Source organism: Triturus cristatus, chromosome 5_1, assembly GCF_964204655.1.
Source record: "Triturus cristatus chromosome 5_1, aTriCri1.1, whole genome shotgun sequence".
Taxonomy (NCBI): Eukaryota; Metazoa; Chordata; class Amphibia; order Caudata; family Salamandridae; genus Triturus; species Triturus cristatus.
Genome location: NC_140587.1, coordinates 594593141 through 594616348, shown reverse-complemented (window position 1 = coordinate 594616348; position 23208 = coordinate 594593141). Strand labels below are relative to the sequence as shown.

The 23208-nt window shown below is 41.6% G+C and overlaps 1 protein-coding gene across 2 annotated transcripts in view; it reads right to left on the bottom strand.

Annotated features, from left to right (window-relative positions):
- Window positions 1-23208, bottom strand: part of CYP7B1 (cytochrome P450 family 7 subfamily B member 1) — a 666301-nt gene that overhangs the window by 144109 nt on the left and 498984 nt on the right. For both annotated transcript variants that reach the window (XM_085605530.1, XM_085605531.1), the window contains exons 3-4: window positions 12295-12891; window positions 11626-11832 (exon numbers count right to left, since the gene is read on the bottom strand). In XM_085605530.1, coding sequence (XP_085461656.1) covers window positions 11626-11832; window positions 12295-12891 — 804 coding nt within the window. The remainder of the gene's footprint in view (window positions 1-11625; window positions 11833-12294; window positions 12892-23208) is intronic.

Genomic DNA, 23208 nt, shown 5'->3' with positions numbered 1-23208 from the left:
GATTCAAGCTTTTCTGACACTATTTTCCACGTAATGTATAATGATTTTGAAACTATTTTTTTTTTAACAGATTTTCATTGTTATCATATGAATGACATACATAATATTAAATATTATAGGCACAGTCGCTTGTAACGAACAAATTAACATCCAAACAACCCGTGGCCATCTTATACAGTGAGATGTACATTTTCGACAGACTCATCAGAAAGGTACGAGAACATGGTCATGCATTGAAACTATTCTTCTGTTTATGTTGATTCAGCCGTAGAAACTAGGATTTCGTTGGTGCCCTTTTTTAGATTGTGCGTTTGAGACCTGTTGTATATATGTTTTATATACTTTGTGGGTTTACAGCCTGCCCACTGCTTTTCAATTGTTTATTTCAGTGTCCTTTAAAAATAATTTCTTCCAGGTGGTTATTCTTCCCTATTTGTCCATCAGTTGTTCACTCCCCTTGAGAAGCACCCCAGTACTTGTACCCTTCAACTTGTCCCATTATAGCATCTGTTTAGAGACTACTTTTCCTTTTCCCTAAGAGCATTTGACAGAGTGCTAGATGTTTTCAGTTGCTCCGAGGTCTGTAAACTGGGCTGAAAATCATTTTCATATCTTGTTACATTGGTCTACATTCAAAGACAGAGTTCAAATGTTAGAGGCTGTATTCCGAGGGCAGCTGTTTCCGCACCCTGCTGCCACCACGTTGAAGCACCCGAGCTGACCCATCCACCCTCCTAAGTGCTGTGCATGCTGCCTTATGGGACATGCAGTTTCTCATATGTTTACAACACACTTCTTTTACTGCACCAGCGCTGTAGGGACTACATGCTTCATCATGCCCACCACTGACTCGCTTCCCTGCTGACATCACCGGCTGGCTGCGCTGTTGTTTATTGTGGAGAGGTCAATGGTGTTACAGGGGTGATAACTGTACTGGTCAGTTTCTCATAGCTGGATACCTTGCCCAAGCTCAGTGTTGCTTTTTAAGATTCGCTACAGGTGACTGAACTAGAGATCTGTTTAAAACTAGACCGTGCTAATCTGTTTAAAACTAGACCGTGCTACAGAAATTCCAAATCCTACCAGCAGACATGTTGGTCAAAGGGACCTCAAAAGCATCCTACAGGGTAATTAACTGTGTCCTGTTTCACGAATGTGAACAACTGCTTTGGTGATGTCCGGCCATGGTGCTGAGCCCACAGTTTGGAGAAGTGAGTGCAGATCCAGCTGATGAGGTGTGTGACAGAGTACAGACAAAAGACTTGAATAGTATACTTGACTAGGGGCAGCTTATGGTTACTAGAGACCTTATTTACAACTCATGGGCTTTCTGTTTACAAGCTTTGTTATCTGATACAGGTTTTTTTCAGTTGCTTCAGCTGAAGGACACTACAACTCCCAGACTGCACTGCATTGTTAAGTGGCAGTAACTTGTAATTATGTTAGGTTTTGATTGCCTCATCAGTGGCGTTTTCTACTATTTCATTAGCTGATATTTTTTAAACTCATTTCAGTCTGATGCTAGGCCAAACAGTGCTTAGCTTTAATTTGCAGCAGGATGGAGCTGAAAACATAGCACATATTTGCAGGTTTTTTACAGCGCAGACTTGGTCAGAAGGTACTGGAGTGTTGTACATGAGCATCAGTTACATTACACAAGGACACGTCCATTTTGGTTTTAGGCATGGGAGATTAAGTGATTTGCCTAGAATCACAGGACGTCGGGCTGATGCTGAAACTCGAACATTGTTCCCCATTTGCAAAGTCAGCAGATCTGGTCGTAAAGCCACATCCTCTCCCCTAAGTGTAACATATAATCAGGTATTCAACTGGATAAAAAAAAAACATAAAGATAGCAAATCATTTAAAAGTGCTTTGTCGCTATTTGAGAACTCAGAAAATATGTCCTCATTTTAGTCTTTTAGAGCACTAACCATAATTTGTATTTAATTTGTATCTCATTTTTATCATTTCTAAAGGAAATGTTTTAGGTATTAGTTTTGATTACATCAAGATGACGTCAGCATGCCACACTTTTGTAGCATATATAGAATGTTAGCAATCTAGTCGTTCATTAGAATACTACTTTGAGGCAGGGGTCAAAGGCACGAACTTGGATAATTGAGAGCAAGGAGGAGGGTGCAGAGGTAACAAGTTGCTGGGCGGGCAGGAGGGGCAGTGGCAGCACAACGGACCATGGAGGGCAGGGGACAGGGGGGCAGGAGCAATAAACCAACCATTCAGGCAAGAGAGACTGTGGCAATATAGCAGACCACTGAGGGCAAAAGAAAGAGGCAGTGGCAGTACAATCCTACATGCCAACAGACCCAATTCAGGCAGGAGACTCCCAATGTTTTTAAACCCCATAGGGCTTTATTTTATCTGTCTCCTGCCTAAAAACTACTCTTTTTCAATGCAAGTCAATAGGGAAAATCAATTCCCCAGTTATTTTTCAAAATCTCCTTCTTACCAAGTTCTAAACTCTGGCAAGTATGGTACATTGGATCACGGAGGGCAGGAGGAATGGGCTATGGACATGGACCCGGATAACAGAGGGCAGGAGGGAGATGGGCAGGGGCAACAAACCAACCTTACGGGGCAGGTGTCAGGGATTGCAGCAGCACAATACAGCACACAGGGCAAGCAGAATGGCAGTGCAGCACAACGGACAATAGAAAGCAATATGGAGTGGACAGGGTCATGTACATGGACAACAAAGAACATAGGGGAAAGAGGCAGCAAGCTGATCATACCAGGCACACAGGAGGGATAGATGCAGCATAACCAACTATGAAGGGCAGGAGGGAGGGGGCAGGGGCAGGGGCATGACAATGGACCAGGCAAGGCAGGAGGGAGGGGATAGGGGTCTACACATGGAAAATGGAAGGCAGGGGATAAGGGACAGGGCAGGAACAGCAAGCTGACCATGGAGGGCAGGTGGGATGGGTACTGAAATAAGCACAATACACCATGGAGGGCAACAGTGAGACTATAATGGCATACACAGAGACACCAGAGGGAAGGTGGGAGGGGTTCAGGGGCAGCAAGCTGACCAGACAGGACAGATGGGAGGGGCTGTGGCAGCACAGAAGACTATGCATGGCAACACAATGGCCATGGTGGGCAAGAAGGAGGGGGCAGGGGCATGGAGAACAGAAGGGAGGCATAGGGGCTGGATGCAGACAAGAGAGGGCATTGAAAGGGGCTTAACAACAGACAATGCAGAGTAAGCAGGAGGAGCCGTTGCAGCACAACAGAGCATGGAGAGCAGAAGGGAGTAACAAAAAATGGACCATAGAGGACAGGAGGGAGGGAATAGGGGCATGGAACTCAGACAGGCAGGATGGAGGTGGCAGGACAGGTCAAAGTCATCTCACCATGCTAGGCAGAAGGGAGGGGCAGTGGTAGCTCAACAGAACACTCAAGAGTAGATAGGAGGGACAGTGACAGGTCCATGGAACATGGTGGGCACAAAGGAGAGAGTAGGTGTATGCACACAGACATCGGAAGGCAGGGAGAAGAAGAGTAGGGGCAGCAAGCAAGCACAGAGGCTACGCAAGAGGGCAATGATGGGGCATAGAATTAGGCAGGAGGAGTGGGCAGGGACATCAAGCTAAATGGAGGGAAGTGGCAGCACATCAGACCATGCAGGGTAGGAGGGAGGGGGCTGGTGCATAGACTCAGACAACAGAAGATAGGGAGGAGGTAGATGGGGCAGCACGCTCACTGTTCTGGGCAGGCAGAGAGAGCAGTGCCAGAACAACGACCACACAGTGCCCACACAGTGCTGCAATGAGGAATCGGAGGTATGAACTTGGACAATGGATGGCAAGGAGGAGGGGAGCAGGAACAGAAAGCTTGGGTGGGGGCAGCACAATGCCAGACCCTGCATCCAACCCCCCTACCATGCATTGCAATGGGCATCTTACTTAACGTTAAAAGAAACCTAGAAATACGTGGAAAAAAGCAATGGTTACAGGGACGTTATAGTTAGTGTTAGACCTGACACCATTGGCGTGGGTTTCCCCTGCATTTTTGCCTTTGCCTCCTGTGTTTTTGCTGTGTGTTGGACTTCGTTTTGCTGGTCTAGATGCTTTGGGCACTTTGCCACTGCTGTTCAGTGCCAAAGTGCAAGTGCTCCCTTGGTAAATTGATGTTATGGATTGGTGATTTCATGATTGGCATATTTGATTTACTAGTCAGTCCCTAGAACAGTGCACTGTGGGTGCCCAGGGCCTGTAAGACAAATGCTGCTAGTGGGCCTGCAGCACAGATTGTGCCACCCACCTAAGCAACCTGTAAATGTAACTCAGGCCTACCATTGCATTGCCAGTGTGCCGTCTAGTACTGCCATGTCGACATGGCAAGTGCACCCACTTGCCAGACCATAACCTCCCTTTTCTTACATGTTAGTCACCCCTAAGGTAGGCCCAAGGTACCCCTGTGATCAGGGTGCAGTGTATGTGAAAGTTAGGACATGCCCTGTGTGTGTGGCATGTCCTGATAGTGAAATACTGCCAATTTCGTTTTTCACTGTTGCAAGGCTCTTTCTTCCAATAGAATGGGGAGTTTGCTTACAACATTTTATAAACATAACTACCCCTGGGAACTAGATAGGAAAATAAAGATCTCAAAGGGCTTGAAGAAGAGCTTGCCTCCTGTTCTGAAGTCTCAGGGACTCAAAGACTTCACCACCACCAGCTCCCCTGAACTTCCTTGCTGGGTGTTCTGTCCTGCTAAGAGGTGCCTGTTGTTTTGGACCTCTGGAAGCTGTTTGCCACTGGGAGCTGGAAAAGTAGTGCAACTTCGAGAAGCATGGGGTATCCACACCTGTTTCCGATCACCGAAGAAACCGTCGCAGCGTCTGTTTGCGGCTCAAGAAATTGCCACATGCCACATCGAGTGCACCGATCTCTGATTCCGATGTAAAGCCTGATGTGTGGCAGCACAAACCCATGCATCATTCCGGATCATCGCTTCACATCGAGGCGCCAAGTCTGTCGCATCGCTGCAGGATTCATCAAGAAACCGACGCAATACCTCCCCATGCAATAAGACACTGACGTATCACCTCCTCTCTGATAAGGAACCGATGCTTTTTCTCCCCTGCGCAGCAGTAAGGAACCGACGCATCACCTTCCCTGCAACCCTTTTTGTTTGTGTGAGCGATGCATCCAAGTACTTTGTGTGAAAAGTGTCGTATCTGCAACTTCCTTTGAACTGAACTATTTCTACCATTTGAAAGTCATATTTTTATTACTGTATTGAGGATTTTTGTGGTTTGGTCTTGTTTTGGTTTAGATAAAGATTACTTATTTTTCTAAACTCTAAACTGGTGTGTGTCCATTTGTAGTGTTTTCACTGTATTACTGTATGTGTTCACAAATTATTTACACATTGCCTCTGAGATAAGCCGGTCTGCTCGTGCCAAGCTAATAATGGGGGTCAGAAGGGGTTATTTTAGAAGTGTATCCCCCATTACCCTGACTATGAAGAAGGGTCCTTTCTTGGTCAAAGATACCTACCTCCGCCAAATAGACACCCCCATTTGTAACAGTTAAGAAATAGAATTTAAAAAAAACTTTAGAAATGCACTGAAAAAAACAAAGTTTACAAAGAGGTTGTAGTTAGGCTCAGATTTCACTTGTACAAAACCAGTGAAATTCATCAGTTATAGTTACCTGAGCTAACTATAACTTTCACCCCTAAATGCACTGCTTAAAACCCCACACATTACAACCCTCATGACATGGTCAGTGACAATAATCATGACATCACTGATGATATCTCAAATTACATCACTGATGACATCACAAATGAAATTATTCAGTGAGTGTAAGTGTTTTGTAAAAGTTTATGAATGTTAAACATGTATACTAAGGATTCAAAAGTGAAATTACTATACTTTGTGTACTACTAATGAGTGATACTATTTCTAACACATCTTATGTAAGTGGTCATGTGATTGTGTGTATCCATGTGTGAGTGGATGTCTGAGTGGCTGTATAGGTGTGTGTGTAGTGAGAAATGAGAAATAACGTGCTATGTCTGGCTACAGATAGCTTTAGCTCAATGCCAGAGGTCATGTCAACACCACACACAACGTTCATTATATAATTTGCAGAGATGGGCTTTGGAATAGCCACCTTGAGCCATTGGCTTGTTTTGGCGGGTGCCCCCTTCAGTCAATGGATTGATCATGTGGAAATGTCTTGGTGTGTCTGTTCGCTGATTGCTGAGATTTGAACGCTTGCCCTCTGCACTACCTCCATGAGAAACCTAGGACTTTTGAGCCTATCTTGAGAGTCAAGTACCAAAATGGTTGTTCTTGTCCCAGTTTGCAGAGCCATAATACGATGGAACTCAGGACACCGAAATCAAATGACCCCTAGCACCACGATTGGGACCCAGTAGCCCATCTCTGCTCTGCGTCCCCCCTAATTGCGTTTGATGCCCCCGAACTAGCATTTCTCTTGAGGCTGATGCTGACATGTGTTTATAAACCTGAATGAGTTTGCACTGAGAGAAAACTGCTGTCGTTTGTGGACGATCTGAACATACTGTACAATAGGTACACAGAACCTGATGATGGATACAGCCCCATCATAAATTCTGCTAAACAGGACTGGTGCACTGCCCACATAGAACTTAAGTTATACAATCATATAGCAAAGCGCTTTTATGGAAGAAAGAACAGATGTTGATGGGGTTCGACATTCAGTTAGAGGATTGGCAGAGAAGAGGGATAACCATTATCAGGGACCTTTTGACGGATGACAGTTTGATATCCTTCCGGAAAATAAATTCTGAATATGGCCTAAAAAAAACTCTTTTTAGTGGAAATACTAACAATTCCCACACTGTATAAAATAAATGTGAGACTCAGCAATATTCTCTTTGCAAATCATCTCCCATTCGCACACATTTATGAATATGGGACTAAATCAGAAGAAATGTGTCTGGTCTGTATGGCACAACGACTGATTACCTTTTCTGTACAACTACAGCAGCTCTACTCAGATCGTGTTGGCAAGGAAAACTTTCAGTTCAATTGACTAATAAAGATTGTTCTGCCCTTACGAATTTTCATAATAAAGGACTCGGGGAGGTGAGATTAAATACAGCTATTTTATGATGTTACACGAATTGCACTGGATGCTATATAAACTCACGTCTTCCAATCTTAGCGCCAATTGCTGTTGTTGGAGATGTCACATGACAGAGTGTAATATAGGACATCTACTTTGCCACTGGCATGCACTGATGTGTTACTGGTCATAGATATGGTCCACAATAAGACTGTGTTGTGGGTTTCATTTCCAGATTAGGGTCTGCTTCATAATTGTTTCCAATCCCCGAGCTTGATGGATCATAGTAGAACAGTAGATCAAAACAACTGGTGGCATTTCAGAATCCCCCTAACCCGCGTTTGGGTCTTTGTTATTAAGCAAAATGTATTATCCTTCTCGCATTTGATCCACCTGCCTGCTGTTTGCAACTTAAATAACTATTCCTTATGGAATATATATCTGATACTAATGAGGTAACTGACATATTATATTATTATGTTTGAAACATGTGCCCCCTTTGGAGGATGGAAGAGCGATGGAGCGGGTACTTGGTTTTTAAGAGCATTCAATAGAAAACATGAAGGGGCCAAATTTTTCTGATGTTCTGTTAAGAAACCAATGTTGTGTGATTTAGCTACAAGGGACATCCATTATTTTCCTTTCCAGACCACCACTTTTCTCCTTCTCATCTTTTAAGTCTCACTTGCCAAACACCAGCTCGTCTTCTAAGGCCTCATTACCTGGACAGCATTGCAAACCAGGTGCCCAGCCTTGATTTGTGTTGGTGTACAACCACAGGATGGTCACAAGATGTCCTTGTTTCAAAATAGTTGGGAATATGGAGGACAAATATATCTGCTAATTATGTTTTCTTGATCTTTTGTCAGTCTTGTCAACAACAAAAAATATCAGATCGTACATTCTCCAAATTTCGCGGGTGGCTTTTTAAAAAGGGCAGCCTTTTTTCAAAACTGCAGATTTCGCAATTATTTTGCAAATGGCGAAATCCTGGAGAGTCTGTTTATTTAGGTATAACTATTGCTTGTGAAGGTTTAAACTATCATTCAAGGACTTGAAAGATTTATAAAGAAAACAACTTGCAACTGTTGAATTTATCATAACTAGTGGAGAGAAGTTATAGAACGTTCTCTTCTGTAAGCCAAATTCCAGCCTTTCAGTGGTCTCTGCTGATTAGTCAGCTTTAACTGCGTAGCCAGGCTTCTTTGATTAGGTGATAAGTGACCTGGCTGGAGGAGAGGTTATCTGATGGACAGAGCTCTAAAGCTAAGGAGGATGGGTTCTGTAGAGGGGGCTGGGTAAATCAAACTGAGCTCACAGAAAGAGTAGTACAGTGAGGAATGCTAGCGGTACCTACTCCCACATCCTGTACCCCAGCCAGATGGCAGGTTTAGAATAGGAATTTACAGATGTCAGGGAGAGGAGAGCTAATGGAAAGGAGCCACACTGTGGGTTGGTTTAGCTAGCTCTTACTCCACTGGAGAGAAATCATCCACATTCGATTTTGGAGGTGTTGTGCTTTGTGGCACGAGAAGATGCCACACTTTGGAGGAAGTTGTCATGCTTTTGGGTGGCACCTAGCACCTCATTGGACAGAGGGGCCCCCTGCTTGTTGCCCCAGATAACTGAATACATACGTGAGAGCTGCAGAGTCTCTCAGATCTGCTGATTGAAACTACAAGGAAAAGAAGGACTGCACTATGGAATCTAGATTTGCACCCAAAGGCCTGTACTCTGAGAGACTGTGCCTGCTGCACAATCTCGTACTACAGCCTTGGGGACTGTGCTTTGCTCCAAGAAGGATTAAGGAGTGAACTCTCTGCAAGCTACAGGTTAACAGAACCCACCTGCATCATCTACAGCAAGAGTCCCCATTCTTGAGTGCGTCCAGTGGACTTTTAGGGATTTTGCCAGGTGCATTGTGGGGATTGTAGTCCAGACATCCCAGAGACCATCTAGGAGATTCCAGACCTTTGGATTGGTGATTTGGACACTTTGAACCTTTAAGGAGACCTTCAGGAAGCACCTACTGACGTTTGGGAGAACTTTGGAGAACTTTTGTGAAATAGCTCCATTAGGTGACCAACCCAACGTCGACAGTGAAGCCAACTTCCTCCAACCGCGACCCAGCCCAGGTTTCAAGTTTGTCCTGCTGAAAGCTCCAGACTGCTAGGATTGACCGGGCCTTGCAGAAAGTCTAGACAGCAAACCCTCTCCAAATCCAGCCTGCTGTGGAAGGTTGAGCGACGTCAGTAGAAAAAGCTCCAGAAAAGTTTCTAAGTGTAAAGGTAAATGTTTGAATGGGGCCTCCCGCTTAATGTATGCCACCAGGGCTCTATCGCGGTTGGCCTCAAACTATGAATTTGTCCCGGTCAAGCGTTACCAGATGTCCCAGAGTGGCACTATATGTTTTTAAGCACTATAAAGCTGTTAATCTTTAAAAAATCATGTCTCTGGTTCCCTGCATTGAATTTTTGTTGTTTTGGTGTCTATTTGTTCTTAAAATATTTCCTATTTTTTTTAAGTGGTGTGGGATTTTTATTTTGGGTTGCTTATTTGATGTTCTTAAATGCTTTTCATTCCTGTCTCGTAAGTTAGACCTTGCTGCTCGTTGTCAGTTACCAAGGCTTGATCAAGGGGCTAATTTACTGAGTCCTTTACTGGACTGAACACCCCTACCAATAAACCTCAACATGGGGAAAATTTGAAGTGCCGAACTATGTTCAATGTTAGAAAATAAATTGCAGAACATTTTCCTGCCCTTTAAATTTCTATCATTTAAAAAAATGTATTGTATGTTTTGTTTGACATGCAACTGTGCCACATGTGGTGAAATGTATGCCCTTTGTCACAAGTACATATGACACAGGTTTTCAGTCACCCATACACATATATCACATTCATACACACACATGTTCATCCATCCCCTCAAGACCAGACTCTCACTGACACACATGGTAGCCCTGTAATAGCATCTCTATTCAAAGTATTTTGTTCAAACCATGGTATCTGAGTCTATGGATATTTGACTTAGTGTCAATAAAGTGTGAGAGTGTCTGGTAATAATGCATGAGTTGCTTAGCCTTCTGTAGCTTACAAGGACTTTCACTGATCAGAAGTAACTCTCACTACAGAAGGGATTGCAGACCCTGGTTTAGATCATTAAAACTAAGTGAGCTACTGATGCAATAGGACGACTAGATTGATCTCTGCCTATAAATAAACAGGCCACTGATATAATCTCACCAACATCAGATACATTTTAATATTGTATGAGCCAAAGTATCAAAAATGGCTGCCAAACTAAGAAAGATGAACAGTGCAACTGATTGTTACAGCCAAAATGTTGCCTACTCCAGAAATATTATCAAGGACTAAAGCCTGGACGTGGGATATCTTTTACAAAGACATCACCATTGATTTCAGACTTTGTTTTGTACAATATGCCATTGTACAGTGCGAATATACCATGTCTACCAGAGTTCTGAGGGGGTTTCTAAAAGTATTTTACAGCATAGCATCATTAATACATTCCCACCATACAAAGTGCATTTACCACTAAGGTACATGTTATACTTGTTTTAAGAATCAAACAATGTATTAAGTTCTTTCATTATATGTTAGCCACAAATTACAGTGCAGGTGCAGTCGTTCAGGGTGCAACAAAATTGCAATTATCCGTGCCTGGCATCACTGTTCACTTTCATACTTACAATCATCATTTGAATATTTTTGGAATCAATTTGTTCCAGGGCGTTTAAACCTCCAAACCCGCTTTGTTTTGGTCTTTTCAATTAGAAGATACAAGCTCCTCCCCAACAAGACAGTCAGTGTATAATTATGCATCCAATTATCCAGCCACCATAATGATGTCAAATGTGATGCCTAAATCTGATTGGAAATGAATCACAGCAATTCTGTGTTTCTTTTTCAGCAGAAAACATGTCAACTGTGCATGTTTAGAAGCATTACCTTCTTTGCCCTCAATTTGATGTTAAAACAGATCCCAAAACTCCCAGTAAAGCACACTGCTGCTGCTGTTCAAATTGGATTCAAAAATCCCTCTCTAAAAAGAGCGCAAACATCCTGGCGAATGCCTAAAAAGATTGACGCTGTCTTTAGGAAGGTAATTACATTTTAAGCGTAAATTGATTTTCCTAAATACCTTCCGTTTAATCCAGAAAATGAATTTCTTGGCAATACAATTGAGAACTATTTGAAATGCATTAACTCTCTAGCAGATGCTTAGAATCAAACAACCTAATAGGCATAAAGTTGTTTTTTTCAAATAATTGCAAAGCTTAGATTTAGGCTTTTCCATCCCGTGCATAGTTAATTACGTAGGCTTTAGTGTTTGCATGCAATGAGTGTATCTGCAGCGATAAACTACACAATTTATAATTGATGTAAATGGGTGTTATTATGTCAATTAAGCAGCTGTGTCCTCCCCCTCCTCTGTAAACAGAAGCGAGTGATAAGGCGAGTGTACAGAGATGCACCTTCCTTTCCTCTGAAGAGGCACAGAAACTGAAATTACCCAGGTAGACCAGGGCGTCCAACTGGTCTTTGCTGAGGTGGATGTTGTAATCTGCGCCTCTCGTTTGACCTGTTGACTTCAGCAAATGGTCAATTTCGTCACGCACCACTGCAAGCGCTTCCGGGTGCTGCACCAGATAGTAAAGGGCCCAGAAGGTAGCCGGGATCGTGTTTCCCACAGAGGCCCACATGAAGGCGAAATGATGTGCTGGGAGAAAATAAGTGAAAAGGAAGATTAATGGCGTTTATTACACTGATTAGATTTGCAGTGTGCTAATTAAAAGATGTTAGGACACGGACCCAGCCAAGGATCAGTGAATGCTAATGAGGACCAATAGGCTTCTGAAGTCTAATTTTCTGCTTAATGAGAATAGTTTAAAAATGTAATGTCGGAGCTAGGGGGAAGGGGGCGAGGATGGATAATAAGGGGAGTAAATGCAGCTCAGTTATAATCTTTCTCATTATCACCATTAAGGATCTTGTTTTACCACCTCAGCAAAAAAAAAAAAAAATCAATTATCATAGAGGGTTGTTTGAGAGTAAAACATTTTAGCATTAGTCAATTAGAAAAGGCATAAAATGCTTCAAGGTCGCCATTTTGCGGTTTTATTTCAAAGGACTATAGTAAATTATTATGCTTTGGACAAGTAACTATCCATAAGTTTCTTACCTGCTTTGTCATAGTCCCGGAGTTGTTCGTATTTGTCAAGAACGCTGCTTCTGTATTGGACCACCTCAGACACTGTCAACCTCTTGGACATTAGATCGGGAAAGAATATGTGTATAAGGGCCTCTCGAGTCTTTTTCGTAGCTCCAAGCAACGCAATCGGGATGCTAGTGAAAAGATAGGGGAACTTGGCATCAAACTTCGAGAATTTGTCTCTGATTTCACTAATAACTTTGTGGCCATCTGCAGCAGGTTCCTTTCCATACAGTGTCATGAAACTGGCTTCGAACATCACAGAGCAGCAGAACTCGTATAATTTTTCTGTTCGCCAATCTGTTGCCTGTGAGAATTTCCATTTGAAAACGTGCTGGAGATTTCCCATCATGCTGTCAGTGAGTTCATTCAGTCCTTCACCCTGCAGGATTTTGTAGGCTTTGTGCATGTGATCTTGAAGCTGCGGAAACTTTGCTTCGGATATTTGGGGATAGTCAAAGGTTCGGGAGGCCATTTGACCTGCAAATTCTGTGAAATCGAGCTGCTTGCCATGCTTGGTGACATACTGGTACTGGTTAGGATCCATTATGAAAGTCATGTATCTGCCTGAAAAACAAACATGAAATAAGGCAGGTATAAATATACGAGGCCAATGATGTCATGGCAAAAAAACACAACTTTAGTTCGTTTATGTCCAACAATTGAAAGACCTGCAATTCCGTTTGAAACCTAAACCCCTACAGCCAGTGAAGGCAGACCAAGAAAATGAAGACACAAGACAACCAGGCCTGCTCTGTGATAGACAGGGTCGGACGGGCCTATAGGGAACCAAGCAGTACCTGCCTTGGGCGGGTCTGAACAGGCAGCGTGTGGGCCATTTTTTGGCTGTTCGTGGGTCTGTTTTATTTCCTTGGAGACCAGTTTTTATTAATGTTTATGTTCCTGATATAACCACAAATATTGCCTACAGCGAGAAAAAATCCATTCGTTTCCACAATACCTTACAAAACACCTTTATAGCATGTCTATATAAATTCAAAACGGTCCAAATTTGCACATGTAGGCCACTGTTTTAGTTATCTAATTTGCTAATGGGGGGGGCGGCGGGGGGCACTTTTATTTTGTGCCAGAGTCTAATTTTTATCCTAGTCTGACCCTGGCGATAGAGACTGAGATAGAGCAAATGGAAATAGAAGCAATTGATAGGGAATTCAATATTCTTAAGGAGAGGGAAGCACAGAGTGACAGAACAGGTGTAGAGGAAATGGTAGTGTAGAGGGCCCATGAATGGTTGGACGTGACCTAAAAGATGGGTGATTTTTTTGAATGAGTCAAAATGATTTTAGGGCACAGTCAAAATTCATGGCAGGATGGGAGAGGTGCACAATGGAACGTTTGTACAATGGGATTCAGTGATTTAGATGAAAATATCCTGTCGAAATCTTGATTGCGAAAGCGTGAAAGACAAAAACTGTAGTTCTCAAATGCTCTCTGTGATAAATATCTCAATTAGTAATGAAGTAATGGGGGAGGACTTGAACAGACGGGTGAGCAAAGCAGAATGCCAACTTTAAGGATTGGGGCAAAACATAGGCAGTGTTCTTTCTGCACCTGGACAAAGAAAAGGAAGCTATAGTGCTCTGTACTGTTCTGTTTTGGTGTGCACACATTCACATTCACTATAACATTATGAAGCAGTGCACCAAGAGTTGTCTTTCTTCTCAAATACTGCAACAGCAAAGACACTAAGAGGCAAGTCCTGTATGATAGTAGAGGAAGAGTACTCTGGGACTCAACACCAGAAATAGTTGTGCTTTGGTGCCTGGTGCATTCTGACAATGCTATAACTAAGGAAAGATTCAGAGGCAGGAACAGGGGTAGGAGGATAGTACATCATTACCTAGGACAGATTCGCCAATGATAGTTTAATTATTGATACCATCGTCAAATTCACAGAGATCCATGTAGTACATCCAAGAATTAACATACATATTGAGTTGTAATGAATTATTGAACATTCAATAAATCCTGACAGTGAAGACCATGAAACAAGAAGCATACTTGTACACTTTGCATCCATTTGTCATTTAATTTTTCAATAATATTTTGGTTTGTATGGCGAATGAGCAGGGCTCTGCTGACTAATAGGTTAAAACTCTGAAACCTTGTGTGAGAAAACAATTTATAAAGAAACAGGATATGCACGTGCTGGGCCTGGCCTTCTCCACATGGTCCCCCCATTTGTTTTGCCTTCAATCCTCCTCCTTTCTGAACCCCTTTTTGTTGGCTTTTAAGACTTACAGCCATTTACCACTGCTAACCAGTGCTAATGGGCTTGTACTCTCACCTTTAAACATAGTAAACTTGGCTTACAACCAATTGGCACATTTAATTTACTTATAAGTCCCTAGTAAAGTGGTACTAGAGATACCCAGGGCCTGTTAATTTAACACAACTAGTGGGCCTGTAGCACTTATTGTGCCACCCACTTGAATACTCATTTAAAACATGCTTCAGGCATGCCAATGTATTCTGGTGTGCAGTTTTAATCTGCCATTTTGAAACTGCCAAAATAAAAATTTAGTCATGCCTAAACCTTCCTTTTTAATACATGTAAGTCACCCATAGGGTAGACCCTAAACAGCTCATGTGGCAGGGTGCAGTCTATTTAAAAAGTTGGTCATGTACTTTTAAGTTTAACACGTCCTGGTAGCGCAAAGTTCCTATATTCATTTTTCACTACTGCGAGGCCTACCTCTCCCATAGGATAACATTGTGTTACCCTATTACATTTAATAAGTGATAACTTTTGGGTGGGAGCTGAAATGAATGTTATGTGGTGTCGGAGGAATTGTAACCTAAAATCCTCTTTAATGGTTATATCAGATTTTAAGGCACCATTCTGAAAATGCTACTTTTAGAAAGTTGACATCTTCTTGCCCTAACCATTTGATGCCTTTAGCCTTTACCTGGATCACCTGAAAACAGCAAGTGGCACTTTGGGCTTTTAAGCGCAATACTTACCTTAAAATATTTGAAATTGCATATCTTTACTGATTAGATTTTTGTCATTTTGGTTTAAAATAATGTATTACATTTTACTCTATTTTACAAAACTTATGTGAGATTTTTCTTGTGTTGTGTTTTCACTTTATTGCTGTTTAAATGTTGCATAAACACTATACACCTTGCCTTTAAGTTAAGCCTAACTGCTTTTGTGACAAGCTGCCATAGGGTTAAGCACCGGTTATTTAAGTGACTTTTTGTAGCTCACCCTGACAAGGATTGTGGCTGTTGCTTGAAAAGGGCTATGACCTCTATAAACCAACAACCCAATTTCTCACACCACAGCTCAATGAGGGTAAAATACTCACCTTCAAATGACTGTAAAAACTGCACCGGCAATGCAGTGTATTTAAGAATTGGAGAGAAGCATTCCTAAAGTGATGACTGTCTGAGCAACGCAAGTACATAAACTGAGAGTTCAGGCAAGATGGTGCAGCGATTGCAGCATGAAAGGCTGACATCTGCTGAGATCCACCAGTAGGAAGTTCAAATTGGAGAAGGTCGACTCAGTCTTTTATCCATCCAAGGTCAATAAAAGAAATACTATTGCATTGGTTAAAAATAATATGTTATTTCAGGCATTTAGAATGATGACACTGTGTTTTCTGTGGCATTTATTATTATCATTATTATCATTAAATATTTCGTCTGACTTCTTAAAGGATATATCGAATGAGAAGATACTTATTCTGAGAGCTGAGTTGTGTAAGTCCTGATATGGTCTTTGTGATATGACAAATCGTCTACCATATGTTTGCTGTCATATTTAAATAGAAGGATTATATGAGAGTAAGGAATGAAATATAAATTACTCCTGTGTACCTTGTGTAATTTTGGGAATTTCATGTTATGCTTGTTAAGCAAAATTCCCCAAATTGCACCATTCTGCCACATTGCGTAATTACACCACCGTTTGAAGAAAAATTATAACAGAGGAACACAAGAACAACGTGAACAGTAAGAACGTGGGCAGTTGTTTGTGGCAATTGTGCTTTCTGCACAATTGTCTTTAGCAATTCGTCTTTCATCAGAAATTGAAGTGAGGATGCATGTCACCCTAAAATAAAGAAGTAAAAGATCGATTTGAATTTCGTGTAATCACATGTAATTTTCCCGAAATTTCGAATAACTAAGTGAAAGCAAATTATGTAAATCTCGCACACTCCTAGATTATATTATCAAAAGATAAAAAGTCAGCATCAGCTCCTCTGTTAAGGCCGAGGAGGATCGCCCCACTGCTCTCTGCAGTGAAAAAAGGAAAAATAAAATGATAATAAAACAGGGTATTAGCATTTTATTTTTCCTTGCAATGCTGAGCCAAGTCCAAGTCCAGGTCAGGGTGGGGCCGGGCCATCCTCATTGACAGCAGCAGGGAGGCGGAGCGGTGGCACTACTGAAAATACACATGTCGTTTTGGCCGGCCATCTTAGGACAGCCAAACCGACATGCGCATTCAGATCTCTCCACCCGAGCTGTGTCGTGCAGCTTGGTGGAGACATAGACAGACACAGGATCCAAGGCCATGACTGAGCAGCTAATCAGGCCGCTCAGACAAATCCTGTTGCTGCTATCATGCTGGGTATTACCAGCATGAGAGCAGCATCTGGATTGGTGTAGGGAGTCTGGGAGCCCGTCGGGAGTTGAGAAGAGCAGAAGAGGACAAAGGTGGCGGCCAGGAGGTAAGCACTTTCTAAATGTTTTTGTTATTTTTTCTCCCTTCAAGCTGCTCGCCACTTTTTTTCCACATGAGGCGCTATTGCAAAAAAGTTTGAATATGAAATCCTATGATACGTTTTTTTGCTGCTCTTTAAAAACTTCAGAAAAAAGAATCCACACCATCTGCTCCTCTCAAGTACACTAACCACATGGGGTGGATAGGTAAAACTGCGGGAGTAAGTATTTGCTGGTTGTGAATTTCTTCCACAGCTTGTACATGAAATTTCCCTCAAAAGATGGTCATGTGATAAATAATTGTAAAGCCCTAACTGTATGTACTGGACCCTTAGTACCTATCAATCTTACACACCTGTACTAGTACAGTTGTAAGAGTTTGAACTGTCGTATGTGTCTGCTAGAACAATATAGTTATAGGCTCTATTACTATTATTCTTAACCCTGTGGCATTGTTTGCACAGGTCTAATTATTTATTGTAACAGGTAGGCATTAATTATTATTTTTCTGATAAAATTAATTGTCTTGCAAAGTACAAGCAAAGCCACACTCAAAATATATTTATGTTAAACAACCTATCTTCGAATGATTGAGCCCCAGCTAATATTTCAAAAGTCACGTTTTGCTTGCTTCGCTTGAAATACCTTTCTGAGACATCATTCTGTTTTGCCCACCAGGCCCTGACAAATTGTATCACCACAACAGTGAATGAGTCAGACGGAAGCACTGGGGCATAACACTGTCAACACCATGCTGTACCTGTAGACTGGGCTGCTAATAACGTGATCACTAGAGGAGTAGCACCATTTTGAGGTCTTGTTACTAATAAAAATAAAGAAATATACTCAAAGCGGGCTTTGACACAGTCCAGAGGAGTACTTACATCCCATTAGCAGCAGTGTGGTGCACTATTTCACCTCCTATATGGTGCTAGGTTTGCGATTAATTAAGGACTATTTTACATTTCAACAATGCACTCAACCATCACACCTGCAATTTATTATCTCCTAAAGTCATTTTATACAGAAAGTAATAATTGTTACTTTGTATTTTCACTGTAGTAGTCTTTTGATGTTTGACAGCCCTGCTAACTACTGAAAATGTTTCACCCTGTAAGGATATTATGTGACACACAGTGGTTTCGTGGGAGCTGGAATGTCTGGTTTTAGTCAGGGCTCAAAATTTAAGCTCCAGATATATCCTTTGCCATAATTGTTACATTTACAACAGAGTCACATGATCACATTTTTGCATTAAGTATTAATATGTTTAATTATCAATTGCACCTTTGCATATCACTTTGTCTATGATGCTCCTTCAAAGTTAATACTGCATTCATTTACAAATACTGGGAAAGGGAGCTTAAATCAGAAGTGTGCTGGGACACTAATGGAACAATTTCTATCACACATTATTGCATATTCATCTGTACTAATGCTAAAACCAGAGAAATCGGGTCAAGGAGAAGTCAATGCACATCAATGTATGACTAAACGGATGGCTACTAGATCTATCCATTGATTACATATCTATTTGCAATGATTGTTCTAAAGTTCCTTTGCTCTGGCCCAGTGAGTACTTAAACAGTAGTTATATAAAAATAATTGAACCGTTTTCTTTTTTATCTATACTAGCTGTCATCACCAATAGCTCTGCCTGCGGAGAGCTTGTGTGGACTTCATTACCAAAGGGGGATATTGACGAAAACGAGTTACTAAAGGATTTATACTTTCACATCTACTACTTTGATAAACAATCTCTTTTAATGAGATTCACAAAATCCCCAGAACCTATGCCTCTTAATCTCGACAAATTGCATATTTCCATGTTGATGACGAATGTAAATTGATATATATTTTTTATTGGCGGAAGATCCACGGATTTATGGTAATATCTAAGTTGCATATTATTTATTTTATTTTTACTTGGGAATATGTTTTTTCTAGGTGGAGAAGCCCAGCCCCTAAACTTTTATAAATCTTTGTCCTGTTTAGTGTTTCTCCCAGCCATTTTACTTGCTTTCACCTGTATTTTTTGGCACTAGGAGTAAATATGCAAGCTAGCGGTTGACATGCAAGTGGGAAGGTTTGCGAATGCCCACACAACTACAAATGTACTTGATTTTCTATCCTCCCAATGTCCATGCATTCCTCTACCTTGTGACGACCACATGCATGCCCATTCATTCCCCTAAAATGTAATGTGGAGTATCCATTATATTAGAGGATTTTCTGAGGTCAATAGTGGAATTAGCAGATGTTAAGGTCCACAAATCCCCATTCTGTGAATCAGGATTTGTTAATTAGACCGTAAATTCTGTTTTCGCACAACTTAATCTTACTTAGGTATAGAAATACTTGTGTGATTTAGGCCCAAAGAGGTCTCCTTGATTAACATAAAAGGGCTGACATATATCAGACCTTCAAAAGTAGGCCCTAGAAAATGCAGATCACGAACGAGGTAAGGGAAACAACCACATCTTTCACTACACAACATTCGGATAGCCAATAGGTCTCCCATATGTGATGTATTGGTTTTGTCCATGATTTTGTTAGTCATGTTGTACAGCAGCATGGCTGCTGTGCAGTGTGGATAAAAGTTAAGAAAATGTGCAATGACAGTGCTTTTTTTATTGCTGGCAGGAGGGAGAATAGAGAGGGAAAAAAGTGCTATGGTGCAGCCAGCGGTGTCCACCTATGATTTTTATTAAGGCGGGTGGGGGGACCAACATAGACAACAGTGGGAATGAGGGGTCATGGCAACACACACAACCGAAAGAGGGAGGGTGAGTTAGGGTGTGGCATGCCAGCATGGACAATGAATGAAGGGAGGGAGAGTGAGGGCACGCAACACGGACAAGAAATGGATAGAGAGAGGGAAGGAGGGTTATGACAAGCCAACATTGACAACAATTGGAAGGTGGGAGGGAGGCATGGTAGGGGCAAGCCAACACAGAAAATGAACAGAGGGAGGGAGGGAAGGTGGAGGCAAGCCAACACAGACAAGAAAGGGAGAGAAGCTGGGGACAAGGCAACATGGACAATGCAGGAGGGAGGTGGGGGGAGGCAAGCAGATGGACAAGGAGAAAACATAGAGGAGGGAGAAGTATCTGAGAGCCAGCTGAAATAGACACACTCTAGTTGAGTATTTAAATCCAAAGAAAAAAGTTGGGACTAAAAAAATGAGCAGTAGAAGGAATCAAGTAATGCATGCATGCTCAACGTGAGTGAAAAAGACACTCAAAGATGAAGGAAGCCTATGGCTGCTTCTGACCAATAAATTCAAATTACAAATTCAAATTTACTACCAATGTGTATAGGTACTAAAAACCATTACACGTGTAAGAATAAAACCAGATGAATAAAAACTTTTACATATGTATTTTAAACCAACATGAATAGTATACATTAAAATAGACCATCTTTTCTTGACCCACTATTAAATTGATTTGTGGCTATTCGCTAATTCTCTATGTCAGGCGACAGGAACTGGCATTTGTGGGGTTTCATATGATACAAAGTTTGCCAAAGTGTCTGTGCTCCAACTCTCACCCATGAATTCCTTTATACCAGCGCCTGACCAGCTAAAGATAAATAAAGTACAGGGTTCATCTGACGAATAAGAAGCAGGATGGTGACAGTGACAATGATGTCAAGCAACAGTTAAAGATGGGTGGTCTCTAAGCCCACTGATAGAAAATCAGAGCTCTTGATGAGACAGTGCATGTGCTGTCTAAACAAGACCTAAAAAGATTTAAAACGCTCATTGTTGTCTTGAAAGTACTTAATGTGAAACAGTTTTATTTGTGTGAATATGCTGCATGCACACTTCCACTGTTATGTTTCTGCTCTGGTCTATCAGATATATAGTGTAAGATTTTGGAGACATTGAAAATGGTTTGAACTGTACAATAACACATTACAACACACCACTGGATCGAGTCTTAGCACTTAGCACTTGTTATTCATACAAACCACTAACCAATTAGTCAGTAACGGGCATGATTTGTAATGTTGTTGGCATCCCATATACATATTTATCAATCACAGAAATCCAGAAAATGCAGGTGACTTTTCAAGTTCAACAATTAGCTCATTAATTTCAGAGGTCACTACTTTTCAGTCCTCTACTGCTCCTGCGAGTAATAATAATAATCCACATTTGTAAAGCGCGAACAATCACCCTTAAGGGTCTCTAGGCGCTGGGGGCAGTCGGGAAGATTAAGCAAGCTATTGCCCAGAGTCACATGGTGCTAGGCTAATCTGCCGCAGGCGCCGGGGATCGAACCGTGATCCCCAGATTCCGGAGTCAGTCGCCCTTGACGTCGCGCCACACCTATTCCCGAGAGTGGATTACTCCAAGATATAGGTGAAGTTTGAATTCAAGTTAACACCCCTACACCCTTTAGCGTTTCATTACATGCTGTTTTCTTTTCTACTTCACTTTATGATTCTGCTGTTGTACTCACTGAACTTCACTTTTTCATGTATTACACAACATGCATTTCATTTTTAGACAGCAATTTGTAAAACATCCTGGTCTCAAATACTTCGTAAACACGATGACATATTGCGAAATTGTCATAAGTGAATCAATGCTACATATGAATCATCTGCAGCCAATCTACAATACGCTTCTTAAAATAAAATAATTTAAAAAGTCTCCATGAAAAAAACATCCATGTATCATGGTGGACAATTATCACCGGTTGGCGTTCTGATAAATTTATCTAACAATCATTATGCAAAAATGTACCGAAATTATTTTTATCACATATCAATAGGATGCCAAAAGGAATCAATTTATTTCATGTTTTCTGTGTTTTAATTCACACTATTCCTGAGTATGTCAACGTGCTGATGCTTTGACGTTAGAAAGAGATGTGCTAAACAATGGATCTGGTTGGATACAATAAGAATTGGACAATACCAAAGACCTGAATGCCATAGTTTGGATTTGTAATGAACTAACACTTTGCCTCCTACCTAATTTTCGCTCAGGTGCTGTGAGTACCTCAAAACATCACAACCACTCTTTGCTGGAATCTCTCTATCAGCTGTAGGGAATCTCTAATTTAGAGTCATAAAAGACCTGTTGAATTCACCTGATGTTTAAGTCAATGAAACAAGGGGTCCCCCTTAGAAGTGTGCGAATAACTTCGACTAATCATTTTTAGACCCGTGTTGACAGTAAAGCTGTCATAGACCTTTTGCTTCCAATATACTTAGATTGGGCCTTTAGGTTTGCACCCTTCAACCATCGGCTTTTTTGACAAGCTTATTTGAGTCATTAACTTCAGCCTTTGTCAATCACATTTTGCTCGGCCCTAAGGGGTAGTTCTCTCATGTGATGCTATTGGCTGTTAGGGTGTATCTTTGCACCACAAATGGAGTGCTTGCATTGAACTGCATGAGCGACTACCCTTTACTGCAATAAGCCACTCTGTCTGCTCAGCTGGCCCCATCTTGTTTTCCCCACTTCTTTAAATTTCTCACACTTTGTTTCACCTCTGCCACACACTCTTGTTCCGCCCTTCTGTCGCACCTTCTTTCATCGATTGGTCCTTGTTCCCCCTGCCTGTCACTTCTTTATGTGCTCCCTACCATCTTTCCCTTTTTCCCTTGTTCCCCCGTGATCCCCTGCCTGTCACCCCTTACATTGTTCCTTACCACCATACCCATCCCTGGGTAACAAGATGGTCTTCATACTATCCTTCTTTTCCGTAGAAAGGAAAGAAAAACTATAAAGGCTCCCTTGCCATCCTCCCTTTATTTCATATTGAAACAAAAACAGTACTTAGTCGAAGGCAACAAAGCCTTAAATACAGGCATCCTTTCAGTAAATTGTCTGACTTTAATGTGCTTCTGCTGTATGCTTAAAGCAAAAAAGTGATGGAAGAAATACTTGAATTACCCTCAGCCACGAGCAATCACTCGTAGCCATATTCCAAACCATTTGTTTTCACACAATATGCCACTCTGCACAGAGACCAGTCCTATGCAGGTCTGTCTTGGTCCTGCTCCAGTCGGAACAGTCCAGCACCAACTGTTTTGCCAGGTTCCCTACAAATGAGAAAACAAGCAGCCCAAGATAATGTTCAACTTTTTTAGGCTCCATCAGTGATGTATGGAGAAAGGAATACATACACACTTTTCACAAATAAATGTATACCTCTTAAGAATTCT